Source organism: Saccostrea cucullata, unplaced genomic scaffold (genome assembly GCF_032062105.1).
Source record: "Saccostrea cucullata isolate Sc308-1 unplaced genomic scaffold, CSIRO_AGI_Scuc_v1 ctg238, whole genome shotgun sequence".
Classification (NCBI taxonomy): Eukaryota; Metazoa; Mollusca; class Bivalvia; order Ostreida; family Ostreidae; genus Saccostrea; species Saccostrea cuccullata.
In genome coordinates this window covers 399,331-414,150 of record NW_026931063.1, presented here as the reverse complement: position 1 = coordinate 414,150, position 14,820 = coordinate 399,331, and the positions used below count along the sequence as shown (strand labels likewise).

Genomic DNA, 14,820 nt, shown 5'->3' with positions numbered 1-14,820 from the left:
ATCAAACTAAGGCTTCCCTATCACCTCTTACTGCCGCACAAGCATGTGGCTGAGTTTTATCAAGGTTATTTTTATGCGCCCGAATTTATTCGAGGCACATATTGTTTTTGTCCTGTCTGTCTGTTTGTCTGTCTGTTTGTCTGTCTGTTGTCAACTTTAACCTTCGCCATAACTTTTGAACCGTGAGAGATAGAGACTTCATATTTAGTATGCACACTCCACTAAATAAGCACTTTTAACTGACACCAAGGTCAATGACCTTGTGACCTTGACTGTGACCTTTATGCAAAAAATAGCTTTTTCGAACTTTCGCCATCACTTTTGAACCGTGAGAGATAGAGACTTCATATTTGGTATGCATACTCAACTAATTAAGCACTTTCAACTGACACCAAGGGCAATGACCTTGTGACCTTGACTGTGACCTTTATGCAAAAAATAGCTTTTTCGAACTTTCGCCATAACTTTTGAACCGTGAGAGATAAAGACTTCATATTTGGTATGCTTACTCAACTAATTAAGCACTTTCAACTGACACCAAGGGAAATGACCTTGTGACCTTGACTGAGACCCATTTGCTAAAAATTGCTTTTTATAACTTTGTTGCTGCCCGGTGCATAGTGTTTCACAAACACATCTTGTTTCTCTTAAGTTTAAAGCATTCACTGATCAGATGACCTTTTTTCTTACAATAACTACAAGTAGGAAGCGACCCTATCCCTTCCTTGAACCTTCAAAACGTCCTGGACCAGACTGTGGACTTGTGGAAGACTGAGACCCTGAACCACTCTTTTTATATGTGTCTGAATTTGTTGAATTATTGCGAGACTGAGATCTTGAAACAAAATTCCTTTTATGAAACACAGCATAAGTATCAGATATGACTGCTGTCTCTTCAAAAGTTTTTACATTCTTATCTTCTAAATGTGTATTCAAATCTTGAGGAACACATTCCTTAAACTCTTCTACCAGGATGACTTGACGCAAATTAACAAAGGTTTTATCAAGTTTCTTTGATCTAAACCAGTGATCGAATAAGTCATCTTTCTCTCGTGAAAATTCAACAAATGTTTGACTATCAAACTTTCTATACTTTCTGAACTTGTGGTACTAATTCGTATGCTTTTAATACTGCTGCTTTGACCTTGTCATAGTCTGAACTCTCAGCTACCCTTAGTGCAGAGTATACCTCAGCCGCTTTGCCAACCAGTACACTTTGTAGCATAGTTGACCAAACATTTCGTGGCCATTTAAGATTCTGTGCGACCTTTTCGAATTGGGGGAAATATTTGTCTACAGATTTTTCTTGAAATTTTGGAGCTAATCTGATATTTTTTGCGTCAACTTCAGTCTTGACAACGGACACTTCTGGTTGGTGCTGCAGTCTTTATTTCTCTAACTCAAAGTGCTCTTGTCTTTCTAATTTGTCTAATTCAAATTTTCGTTCACACTCTCGTTCTTCTCTTTCTCACTCTTCTCTTTCTCTTTCTTATTTTTCTCGTTCAAATAGCATTTTCTCTAACTCTACTTGATACTGATATTCTGACATTTTATAAGATCCTAACTCTGATTTAACTGTATAATTTGGAAGGTCATATTTTCCAAAGATGTTCTCTTCTACTAGTTTGTTTGCAACACATTCTAATGTCTTGCTTTTTCTGAGAAGATTTAACTTCTTACCCAAGATGTAAACCTAACGCGATCAAGTCATCCTTTTTTAATGTATCAAAAACCTGAACACTTGGCGAATTAAAAAGTCTGTGACCGAAAATACCATGTTGATTTCTGCTGGCTTATAATTTAATTTAACGATTCAATTAACAAAATTCTGACAATAAATTGCAAAAGTGCAAGAAATTCTTTATCCCGGAAGAGCCCCCACCCAATTCTGTTATGGGTCAGAATAACCTTAAATGCCAGCAAGGATCAATCACACAGTTTAATCTTAATAATAATTTATGTACAGTAAAATATATGAATCATAAAGTACAAACTTAGCAAGAATCTAAAGATACATACAACAGAGTGTCCGTTGCTGCACACAATGTCCCAGTGAAAGTATATCACTCTCTTGGTACGCCACTCTTACTTTTACATGTACATCAATGGTGCTTATACGACAAATGTATATCATGCTTACTTTATACATTATCATAAATCTAGAATATTCTAGAAGTTGTTAAGACATGGTTTTACTGGAACAACCTGGACATACACAAATGTTCTAGAAAAATAACATTCTGGAATGTTCACGAAACTTCTTAATGTTACTAATTATATACATGATGATACAATACAAATACAGCACACCTCACGACAACATCTTAGTGAATTCTGAAAGTTTACCTTCCCCAAGGGAGCATATCTTATCAAAATTTATCCATTGTCTGTTGGCATGATCAGTGTCTTGTAAAACGTTTTACAATTTCACCTTCTCCAAATCCATGGGAAAAAAATTCAACCAAATTTGGTGCAGAGCATCCTTAGGTGAAGGCAATTCAAATTAATCTCTTTCCCCTCACAAGCACATCTACACCTTATAGCCATGATTTCCACACGAGCACCTCTCGACACCATGCAGGGAAATTTTTGCCCCTGTTTTATTTTCACCCAACCCTCATTTTGGCGAATTTAAAATGGGGCGAATTCAAAGAATACAGTATAATTTTTTAAACAAAACTATGACTGGGCGAATTTAAAGCGGGGAAAAATTGTTTGCAAGTGTGAAAGGGCGAAAATAACACGGGATGAAAATAACCCTGTATACAGTACCCCTTTCAACATTTCATTATTTTCAGACAACGAGAAAACATATTATAACATTGATAAATTTGGGACAGGTATCAAGTTGAATCAATATTATTGATATTCAGAAATAAAGTGTGTGTACTGTCATCAATTCATGTGTACCCATAAATAAAGACAGTTTTTACCTTATATGGTAGGAAAAACATGTTGTTCATTCAAAATGGCTTGAGATTGTAGATTAAGAACAAGGTTCACTTATGGCCTTATGTGGCCCTGTGAATTTCTGAAAAACTGAAACTGCTTAATTTTACTTAACAATGCATTAAATATCACTTAGATCTTTGGTGATTGCGTATCTTTAAAAAAAACAATTTTTTGGCTAGTCAATGCATTATGACGTCACAAAATGCGTCGATTTTCTCATATTCTGAAAAAGTATACAAAAACGGTCAATTTTTAAAGATATATTTTGATATTTAATATAGAGCGCAACCTCTGATCTAAAATATGCAACTGGTAAATGATAGTACTATTTCTGAGGATTACAAGACATGTTTTATTTTTTAGATCAGAGAGTGCACTCATATTATTTTTCTTCACTGAAAGTACTCAAATATACCTGTTTACCTTAAAATTCAAGAACATTACAATTTCATAAAGCAAGTTTTCCAAGACCTGGACTTTTAAGAGAAATTTTTTAATAGGAAATGGGAGCACTAAGTCTCTATTTTATTTTAATGCTTCAAATGGAACATCAGGTGTTAATCAATCAATTGGTATATCTACAGGACCATTTTATGCATAATGTGAACTGAGCTCTTTTATGCCTCTAAGGATACTGAATTTGTACACATATCAGAAAGAATTTAGTTGTGGAGAAAGAAATTAAATTTGATCTATATCTAAATGACCAGAAAAATCATCATTTTCATACAAGTTGATGCATGTGTAAGAGGTACATGGCCGATGACTAAGATCAAGGTCAAAGGGTCAAAATTGTTGGTACCTAAGAGATAATAAATTGAAATGACCAAAATATCTTCCATCATTTTATAGGTCTTAAAACATTGCTGTGATGTCATTCCTTTGTTCTTGCTGTCTAAAAATTTACCTGTGGCAGTCCGATATTAGTGAGCAGTCTGATATTAATCGTAATATCAGACTGTCTCAGTACTGATATCCTTCAAAATTAGACTGCTACTGAACAAAAGAAATAAAAAGTGTGATAATTTAACAAACAGAAATTTAAATTTCTCACATAGAATGATGATTTTGAAATATTGATCTAACAGAACTGCAAAATAAAAAAAAAATTAAACTTTCAATTACAGCAAATATACTGTAACAGGAAGAAGAACAAGTGTCAGACCAGAAAATGCAAATAAAACCTTACCAAAAAAACCCACACAAAAATGGGTAAATTTCTACTAAACCTATTAAAATTGGGGAAGTGTTTCAAACCCTTTTTCTTGTTTTTGAAAAAGAGTGGGCACACTGGGGGTCACCAGAGAAGCGCAATACTTTCAAAGCCCCAATAATAAATTCATAATAAAACACAACGTTTAGACAATTTGATTTCATTTTTCTCATAGAAAGAAAAATGCCTAGATGCAAAGTCAAGATAACTAAGTCTAGTATATATGATAATTAATACTTAATTGACAGATTGGCAACAAATTTTGACAGAAATATGAAGATTTTTAACGCTTCCCTCAAAACTCCTAGATTATTGATTATGTTTGTTTTTTCTGTAATGGAACATCAAAAACAAAGGTATACGTAGACGCTTAACGTAAAAAAAATGAAATGGAAGTGTACCGTTAGCATCTGCTTAATTTTCAGTGGATATTCTTCATATCGGCATTTCATTCCAAATTTGTCATTCACTAGAAAGTGTGTATGATAATTCGTTGCACTGCTTTAATCTCCACGTAATTGTTTTAATGAATAAAAATTTTGTCCCCGCTCTCCTTCTCAAATTCTTTCAAATACCTTCTTCAGTGTAGCCAAATCCCTAATTACTGAGTACTTTTCATTTAAGCCTGCATTCTTGAAAGCATTGCTTCAGTGGTCATTAACACCTTTGTCTTTTGTTCTAATATCGGACTGTCTCAGGTAAATCAAAAGCAATGTTTTAAGTACGATATATGCCTCATACAATTCTGTATTAAAAAATATCAGACAGTTTTCGGCCCTAACGGGCCTCAAACTGTCTGATATTTTTTAATACAGAACTGTATTCGGCATATATCCAATACATAGGGAATGAGTTGATCCCAGTGTGAAAGTCACATCGCCTGTATTCCAGGGCCAATACATGTAACCCTAGCTGCAGAACTGTAGCTCTCCGAAAAAAAAAAAGACAGACAGGAGAGCTACAGTGCCACCCATTGTAAAAACTGTATATTTATTGCGCACAGAAAAGTGCGCTGTTTATTGGTTTATTTCACTATGTTTCTAAAACTTGCATCTCAAAATATTACTTACCGTGTGATCCTTACATATCTTTTCACTGTTTCCACAACAAAACATTCTTTATAATTGTTGTTAATAGCCCTCCTGGCCCTGCAATTGAGATCATTGAAAATGTCATCTATTTATACTGCCATTTTGGTTTGCAAGATAATTCAGTCCAACGCACTTTGTGCAGATGTCAACTACGAGAGTACTCGACAGAGGAGTAAGGAATTTATAGAAATCTATCTTTTTCACGATTTAGCTAAGAATTTGGAAGAATTAATCCAGAATTAAGGGTAACTTTTTGTGCGCAATAAGTATACAGTTTTTACAATGGGTGGCACTGTAGCTGTCCAGTCTGTCAATTTATATATTTTTAGCTCACCTGAGCCGAAGGCTCAAGTGAGCTTTTCTGATCACATTTTGTCCGGCGTCCGTCTGTCCGTCTGTCTGTCTGTCCGTCTGTCCGTCTGTCTTTCTGTAAACTTTTCACATTTTCGACTTCTTCTCAAGAACCGCTGGGCCAATTTCAACCAAACTTGCCACAAAGTATCCTTGGGTGAAGGGGATTCAAGTTTGTTCAAATGAAGGGCCACGCCCTTAGTCAAGGGGAGATAATTGGGAATTAATGAAAATTTAGTGGTATATTTTAAAAATCTTCTTCTCAAGAACCACTATGCCAGGAAAGATGAAACTTATGGGGAAACATCCTCAGGTAGTGTAGATTCAAGTTTGTTCAAATCATGACCCTCGGGGGTAGGGCGGGGCCAAAATGGCCGACCAAAGTTTTACATAGAAATATATAGGAAAATTCTTTAAAAATCTTCTTCTCAAGAATGGCAAAGCCATAATTCATCATATTTATATGGAAACATGCTCAGGTAGTGTAGATTCAAGTTTGTTCAAATCATGACCCGGGGGGTAGGGCGGGGCCAAAATGGCCGACCAAAGTTTTACATAGAAATATATAGGAAAATTCTTTTAAAATCTTATTCTCAAGAATGACAAAGCCATAATTCATCATATTTATATGGAAGCATGCTCAGGTAATGTAGATTCAAGTTTGTTCAAATCATGACCCCCGGGGGTAGGGCGGGGCCAAAATGGCCGACCAATGTTTATACATAGAAATATATAGGAAAATTCTTTAAAAATCTTCTTCTCAAGAATGACAAAGCCATTATTCATCATATTTATATGGAAGCATGTTCAGGTAGTGTAGATTCAATTTTGTTCAAATCATGACCCCCGGGGGTAGAGCGGGGCCAAAATGGCCGACCAAAGTTTTACATAGAAATATATAGGAAAATTCTTTAAAAATCTTCTTCTCAAGAATGACAAAGCCATAATTCATCATATTTATATGGAAGCATGCTCAGGTAGTGTAGATTCAAGTTTGTTCAAATCATGACCCCGGGGGGTAGGGCGGGGCCAAAATGGCCGACCAAGGTTTTACATAGAAATATATAGGAAAATTCTTTAAAAATCTTCTTCTCAAGAATGACAAAGCCATAATTCATCATATTTATATGGAAGCATGCTCAGGTAGTGTAGATTCAAGTTTGTTCAAATCATGACCCCCGGGGGTAGGGCGGGGCCAAAATGGCCGACCAAGGTTTTACATAGAAATATATAGGAAAATTCTTTAAAAATCTTCTTCTCAAGAATGAAAAAGCCATAATTCATCATATTTATATGGAAGCATGCTCAGGTAGTGTAGATTCAAGTTTGTTCAAACCATGACCCCCGGGGGTAGGGTAGGGCCAAAATGGCCGACCAAGGTTTTACATAGAGATATATAGGAAAATTCTTTAAAAATCTTCTTCTCAAGAATGACAAAGCCATAATTCATCATATATATATTGAAGCATGCTCAGGTAGTGTAGATTCAATTTTGTTCAAATCATGACCCCCGGTGTAGGGCGGGGCCAAAATGGCCGACCAAAGTTTTACATAGAAATATATAGGAAAATTCTTTAAAAATCTTCTTCTCAATCATTTTCTAAAAAATAGCAAATCCATGATTGGTCATGGGACTACTTTTGGATTTAAACTTTACAATAAAAAGCCATTTTATACTAGTCCTACCCTTGGCTCAGGTGAGCGATGTGGCCCATGGGCCTCTTGTTTTTCGGAGAGTTACAGTTCTGCAGCTAATGTAACCCCAACAGAGTCAGAGGAAAAAATTCTGGCTACTCAAGGGATGATATTGTCACAATTTAAGAAATAAACCTCAGAAGTATGAAAGCTGTAGTGCCATTCATTCAAAAGTTATGACCAAGATTTAATTTTTTTTGAAAGTAGGTTATAATCAATGGTTAGGGTCAAAATAGTTTACAAGTACTCCAGGGATTGACTTGTCACAAGAAAAGGTTAAAGGGTCAAAATTGTTGGAACCCAAGGGAAGCTCTTCAAGGAATATAAATTTGAAATATAAAAGCGCTTGCACCAGCTACTCAAAATTTAAAGCCTTTGCTAAAGAATGGTAACATTTTGCAAAAGTGGATCAAACTTTAAGGTCAAGAGGTCAGATATGATGGTATCCAAAGAAAGGTATTGTCGCAAGGATATGAAAGCCAAGATTTCAACCATTCAAAGGTTTTGGACAAGGTTGAAATGTTTAGGGAAAAACTAACAGTCAGCTAGACAGACAAATTGACAGAGTATTAAAACTATATGATCCTGTCGTGAATTTTTAATGACAGGGGCATAAAAGCTTTCATATAACAAGAACAGAAAAAATCCCTATAAAATTAGATGGACATTCACAATATTTTACAATAAAATCACTGATTTTAATTAAATCAATTTTGGTTATTTGAGAGCCAGAAGTAGGGCTGGGACGATACAACTTTTTCTACATCGATACGTATCACGATATTTGAGCCAAGATGGGATATGTATCACGATATGTTTAATTGGTAATAAATCTTTTTTTTGCATTGAAATAAACAAAATATTTCTATGCAGATAAGAATAATTTATTCAAAATAGTTGTTTATATGTTGTAAAACAAAAATATTTTACTCAAGCGTGTTAATTTTTATTTATTTCATATCTATATTATATTGATATGCGTACTGTCCTCACACAGAATTCTGAATAAAAGGCATGGTGACATGTTGTATGAAAAAGCTTAATAAACTCAAGTGAGTTGACTCTCAGTCCCTTCAGGCCTTTGATTTTTTATCATCACTCATATGGAATATTGATTTTGATAAGTGCCTTTCTTTCTATTCATCATTTTCATGACAACAGCTTTTGAACTGTAGAAGACACTTTGAAATAATTCATTATGTTGGATTAGGTTTATGCATTTGCTTATTTGAAAATTGTTTAAAGAATTTTAAAGGTCAATATTATCAAAATCAGAATTCACAGTTGCTCAAGCCATTGTCTTAGATAAGCCTTTTGTATAAAATTCAGATGCATGTTGAAGTTCTGTTGGTCAAAAACCAGAAAAAATGTATAATTTTGCATTATAAAGAAATTTATAAAATTGTAGATCTACAATGATACAGCAGGAACTGCATTGCATACTGGAAGTGGATTAACGGGGCTTGATACTGTCTCAAATGCAGTAATATTTAGTTCTACTGATGGCCACCTCAATGTGACTTTTAAATCCAACCTTGTGCTTGTGGAAAAGGGATTCAGTGCTGATTTTTCTATTGGTAAGATAAGTGTTTAGCAGCATGAGAAAAGATTATCAATCATCTTAAAACGCACAAAAAATTACACACAAGAAGTCTGCATTTTTAAAGCTGCAAATCCAAAATGCTTCCAACCAAGTGTTCCTAGCACATTCCTTTATAAAATTAACTATGGCTTGTCATCTAAAAATAGCTGAAAGCAACATGTCTTCTTATTGTTTTTCTTGATGAAATCTAATATTGAGTAAAAAAAATTGCACAACTAAAAAGTTAATAGATTTATTATAAAAATTGAATTATATAGATTGCCCGATTTTAACCATTTCTCAGTGGACAGTGAATTCAGTATCTGGGAAGTACACAGCTCTGAATACAGTGATAACTCTGTCCTGTCAGACTGGCTACTCATTTAAACAAGAGGAATACAACAAGGAAAGCTCCGTGTCTCTAAAATGTTTACATGGAGGGATGTGGAATGTTTCCAGAATTCCTGACTGCCAGAGTAAGTCACAGTTTACCTTGATAATTGTTTTATTGTATATACATTCAATCTCCTTTACCATGTTTACACTGAAATTTAAGGGACCTTGAGATTTATTTCAGATTAACTAAATTTCATCTTAAGTTTGTGCCATGAGTTATATATAAATGTAGATATGTAGAAAATGTATATTTGCTAGAATTCATGATTTTCTTTACATAACAATACATGCAGTGTTTTTGAAAAAAAAATGTGTGCTTGCTTCTCTATTTTCCATATAAGTCTCTAATTATGCCCCCGTAAACGAAGTTTCAGGGGTACTAGTATATAGTTTTTGTCGTGTTCATCTGTCTGTCTCTCTCTCTGTCTATCTGTCTCTGTGTTTGTCTGTTTATCCGCAAAAACTTTAACCTTGCCCATAACTTTTGATTTAGTGTAGCTATGACTTTAATATTCCACGTGTGTATTTCGTGTGACAAGACCTTTCTTTGGCTACCATCGAATTTGACCTTTTGACCTTGACCTTTGAGTTTGACCCATTTTTACACAAAAATTCCAAACTTTTACTTTGGCCTTATCTTTTAAACAGTAGATACCAGGACATTTATACTTCAGACCTGCATTCTTTGTGGAAAGACCTTTCATTGGATACCGGCAACTTTGACCTTTTGACCTTGACCTTGGAGATTTCCAAACTTAGGAAAAAACTTTAACCTTGGCCATCTCTTTTGAATGTTAAGGACTAGTGCTTTCATACTTCACATATGTTATCCTTGTGAGAAGACCCTCCATTTGATACCAAGAACTCTTTAACCTTATCTTGGAGTTTGACCTACTTTTAAAAAGCAGACTTTAGCCATTACTTTTAAAGAGTTAGGCTAGTGCTTTCATACTTTACAGATTTAATCCTTGTGACAAAACCTTTCATTTGATATTAAGAACTTTGACCCTTTGAGATTGACCTTGGAGTTTGAACTACCTTTAATTTTTTTTACCTTGTCATAACTGTTGAAGGGTTAGGACTAGGGCTTTCATACTTCAAATATGTATTCTTTGAGGCAAGGCCTTTCATTGGATACCAATTACCTTGATCTTTTGGCCTTAGAGATTTCCGTACTTATGAAAAAACTTTAATCTTGGCCTTCTTTCACATTTCACAGTTGTATTTCCAGTGAGAATAACCTACTTTGGGTACCAATATATTAAATTTGCATTTAAGAAAAGTTTAATTTTTGCTATGTTGCCATACAGGGGGCATCAGTGTTTCACAAACACATTTTGTTTTTCACTGTTTTTGTTGACTCGTGTTGGAAAAGTATCCGGACTATCTGCACATGGAAAAGTTCGGTCTTGAACATCAGACATTCCTTGCCACATAGACGCAAGGATTTGTCATGTTTACATCTATAGACCAACCCTGTCTCATCAGCATTAAAAATATATGCCTCATATACTCTGATATCAAATCAAGAAGTTCAATCAATGACAGTCGGTTTATTTAATCCAGCACTTTCTCTGCACACCAAGTTACACACAACACCCATGCAAATTTTAGTCATGTTGGTCTTATTGTCATTGTTAGGAAAATAAAAAGGATGACTTTTATGTTCCAGTGAGAAATGCTAAACTTTTTGTTTATATTATACTCCTTATACAACGTATACCCCTTATAATGTTTTTGACCCGTCCGTCAGTCAGTCAGTGTTGTTTTTTGTCAGCCCAACACAGGTCTTATCCCATTAGAAATCGGACGGAAGACCTACTCGTTCCTCGCAACGAGATCTCATCTAGGTTTTTCTTATATTTGTCAATAAAAGAAGTACCTACATTATTCCAAGTGTGTGCCATTTTGTAAAGTTTTTTTTCCTGAAAATTCAGTTCATCAAGCAGAAGGTATGCAAAGTAAAGTTTTTATATCATGATTGATTTAAAACAATTGTCATTTGAAATTTGAAAAAATTTAGATGTATGCATGTAAACCATTTCAGATACAGTGAAACTTTCCTAGTCTGACATGCACTAATAGGCCATACTTAGTGTCAGAAAAGACAGGACTAAGTTCTTAAATATCAATTTCAGTTAAGCGTACATTTCTGCATTATGTCACAGCCTATGATGACAGTTGCGCTCGAGGTAAATAGTATATGCCTCCTAACTGCAAGCTTTACGACTGGAAGTTTCTTCTAATCTCTGATTGGTTGCTTGTGCAACAGACTTTTTCCATGTCACTGTTGATAATATGAGTTTACCAATCACACAGTGGGGGCATGAATTGTTTAAGCTGGATCCATCGGTCGAAAAAGATTGTGACGTAATGCAAAACGACACACTTAACTGAAATTAATAATATCTTTACGTTTGCTTGAATGGAAAAACACAATGTAAAGAACATGTAAAATAGTAAAATGGAAATTTAAATTAGGGATTGAATTCACAGGGAAATGGAATGCTTAGAGGTTGGATTAGACAGTTTTCACTGCATATTTCTTGCCAAATGTGAAATTACAAGTATGAAATAATTTCTTGGTCTTCAATGCACACTATTTGAATTGCAGTAACATACTGTGGTACTCCACCAGCAATTCCAAATGGAATATTGAAAAATGCAACTGGACCAAAAGTTGGAGACAATGCAACATATGAATGTGATGGAGGCTTCACAATGAATGTTTCTCCCACCATAAAATGTCAGGCAAATGGAATGTGGGAGATACCACCTGTATGCAATGGTATGTGAAGAAACATTTACAGACAAGATATTCCACTCCGATTTCCTTTCAGTGTACCTTATATTTTCATAACTGAAATTTGATTCTTAAAGCATTATGATTTTTTATTTCTGTCAAGGTGTTTCATTGATTTCATAATTCTTTGTATTGAATATATATTATATATGAGATTAATTTCAGCTCAACAATGCCCATCTATAAATCCTCCAAGCAATGGAAAAGTAAATGAAACTGCTGGGAATGGAACAAATTATGCCACTGTTTTGATGTTCAGCTGTAATCCTGGATATGACCTTTTAGGGTCTGTGTACATCAACTGTAGATCAAATGGCACATGGTCACATCCTACTCCAACTTGTCAGGGTAAGAAGTTTTAAAATTACAATTACTTGTCAGCAACTTACATCAAAGATGTTGCTGTAATTGCTTTGTCTTTCACAAATATTTTATGCTCTCATATGTGATATGTACCAGTTGTACAAAATGTCACATATTTTGAATTTCACACCATTCATGGGCTCACAGCGGTACACCATTACAGGAAATGAAAATTTGTGACATGTTTTTTGATTAGGAAACTGCCATTTTTCTTTAATTCTCGCTCTTGCAACAATTCGAAAATTCGAAGGACCACTGAAATAATGTCTAACGTTACCTTAAGTGAAAATAACATTACCTTAAGTGAAAATAATCCACCCAAATAATGCTAAATGACTCATTTTCCACCGAGATATTGGATAATGGACAAGTTTTATTTTCACTTTCTTCAAATTTTGGCAGACTTTTAATATGATTCTAGTTGATTTTAATCACTGTACAGGGGGCACATATTTCCTGAAAAAGACCTAGGGGCGCTTATAGAGGGGGTTGATAGGGATTATATGCTACCTTGTAATTAAACCGTATCAAAGCTTTTTAGCTCACCTAAGCCAAAGGCTCAAGTGAGCTTTTCTGATCAAAATTTGTCCGTTGTCTCACTCTGTCGTCGTTGTTATTGTCGTTGTCGTCGTCGTAGTCGTTGTAAAATTTTCACATTTTCATCTTCTCAAGAAGATGGGCCAATGTCAACCAAACTTGCCACAAAGTATCCTTAGGTAAAGGGGATTCAATTTTGTTCAAATGAAGGGCCACACCCTTACTCAAGGGGAGATAATTTAGAAATAGTTAAAATTTGGTGGTAGGCTTTCAAAATCTTCTTCTCAAGAACCACTATGCCAGGAAATATGAAACTTATGTGGAATCATCCTCAGGTAGTGTAGATTCAAGTTTGTTCAAATCATGACCCCTGGGGTAAGGGCGGGACCACAATGGCTGGTCAATGTTTTACATAGAAATATATATGGAAATTCTTTAAAAACCTTCTTCTCCAGAACCACTGGGCCAGGAAAGATGAAACTCATGTGGAAGCATCCCCAGTTAGTGTAGATTCAAGATTGTTCAAATAATGACCCCCGGGGGTAGGACGGGCCACAATGGCTGATCGAAGTTTACATAGGAATATATAGGGAAAATCTTTAAAAATCTTCTCCAGAACCACATGGCCATGAAAGATGAAACTCATGTGAAAACATCCTCAGATAGTGCAGATTCAAGTTTGTTCAAACAATGACCCTTGGGGGTAGGGCGGGGCTACAATGGCTGATCAAAGTTTTCATAGGAATATACTGGGAAAATCTTTAAAAATCTTCTTCTCCAGAACCACAGGGCCAGGAAAGATGACACTCATGTGGAAGCATCCACAGGTAGTGTAGATTCAAATTTGTTCAAATCTTGACCCCCGGGGGTAGGGCGGGGCCACAATGGCTGATCAAAGTTTTCATGGAATATATAGGGAAAATCTTTAAAACTCTTCTTCTCCAGAACCACTGGGCAAGGAAAGATGAAACTCGAGTGAAAACATCCTCAGGCAGAGTACATGTAGATTTAAGTGTATTTAAATCATGACCCCCGGAGGTAGGGCGGGGCTACAATGGCTGATCAAAGTTGAATATAAGAGTACAGAGGAATATTTTCATAAATCGTCTTCAGAACCATTGGACCAGAAAAGATGAAACTCATGTTGAAACATCCTCAGGTAGAGTAGATTCAAATTTGTTCAAGTCATGACCCCCGGAGGTAGGGCGAGGCCACAATGGCTGATCAAAGTTTTACACAGGAATATATAGGAAAAATCTTTAAAACTTTTCTTCTCAAGTATGGCAAAATTATACATGTATGCTTCATTGATATAGTGACATTATCAAGTAATAAAAAATTCAAATCCCCCTCCTCCAACAACTAAATTATTCAATACTGAGCTAATTTTTGTTTTTTAACTAGCACATGTGCTCGGGTGAGCGATGTGGCCCATGGACCTCTTGTTTCACTTTCTATGTATAGTGTCCGACATTCAAGATATCAAAAAATGATATCCTCTTTATTTGTGTTGCGTATAATTTTTTATTAAACTTTAACTTGTTTTACAAAAAAAAAAAAAAAAACTCATTTTAATCCAAACACTTTATTTCAAATTTTATGGCATTTAACCTTGGTCCGTGCACACTATCCGCGACCTTTAAAGACCCCGAATTTTACAAAAATATAAAGTTACATCCGTAAAAATGAAATCTGTCTGTCTTGGTTTTCAGGTCACCTGAGTAACTCAGGTGACCTATTGCTATCCATCTTCGTCCGTCGTCATGTGTCGTGCATCGTGTCGTGCATCGTGTCGTGCATCATGTCGTGCATCATGTGTCATGTGCTGTTGTGAATT

General features: G+C 35.2%; 1 protein-coding gene across 1 annotated transcript in view; it reads left to right on the top strand.

The window, feature by feature from the left end:
• The window catches only part of LOC134231244 (uncharacterized), a gene marked incomplete at its 3' end in the record, with an annotated part of 423,563 nt that overhangs the window by 17,537 nt on the left and 391,206 nt on the right, over nt 1-14,820 (top strand). Inside the window, 4 exon segments of the mRNA XM_062713186.1 lie at nt 8,711-8,879; nt 9,163-9,360; nt 11,895-12,068; nt 12,249-12,431. Of these exon segments, the coding sequence (XP_062569170.1) occupies nt 8,711-8,879; nt 9,163-9,360; nt 11,895-12,068; nt 12,249-12,431 (724 nt within the window).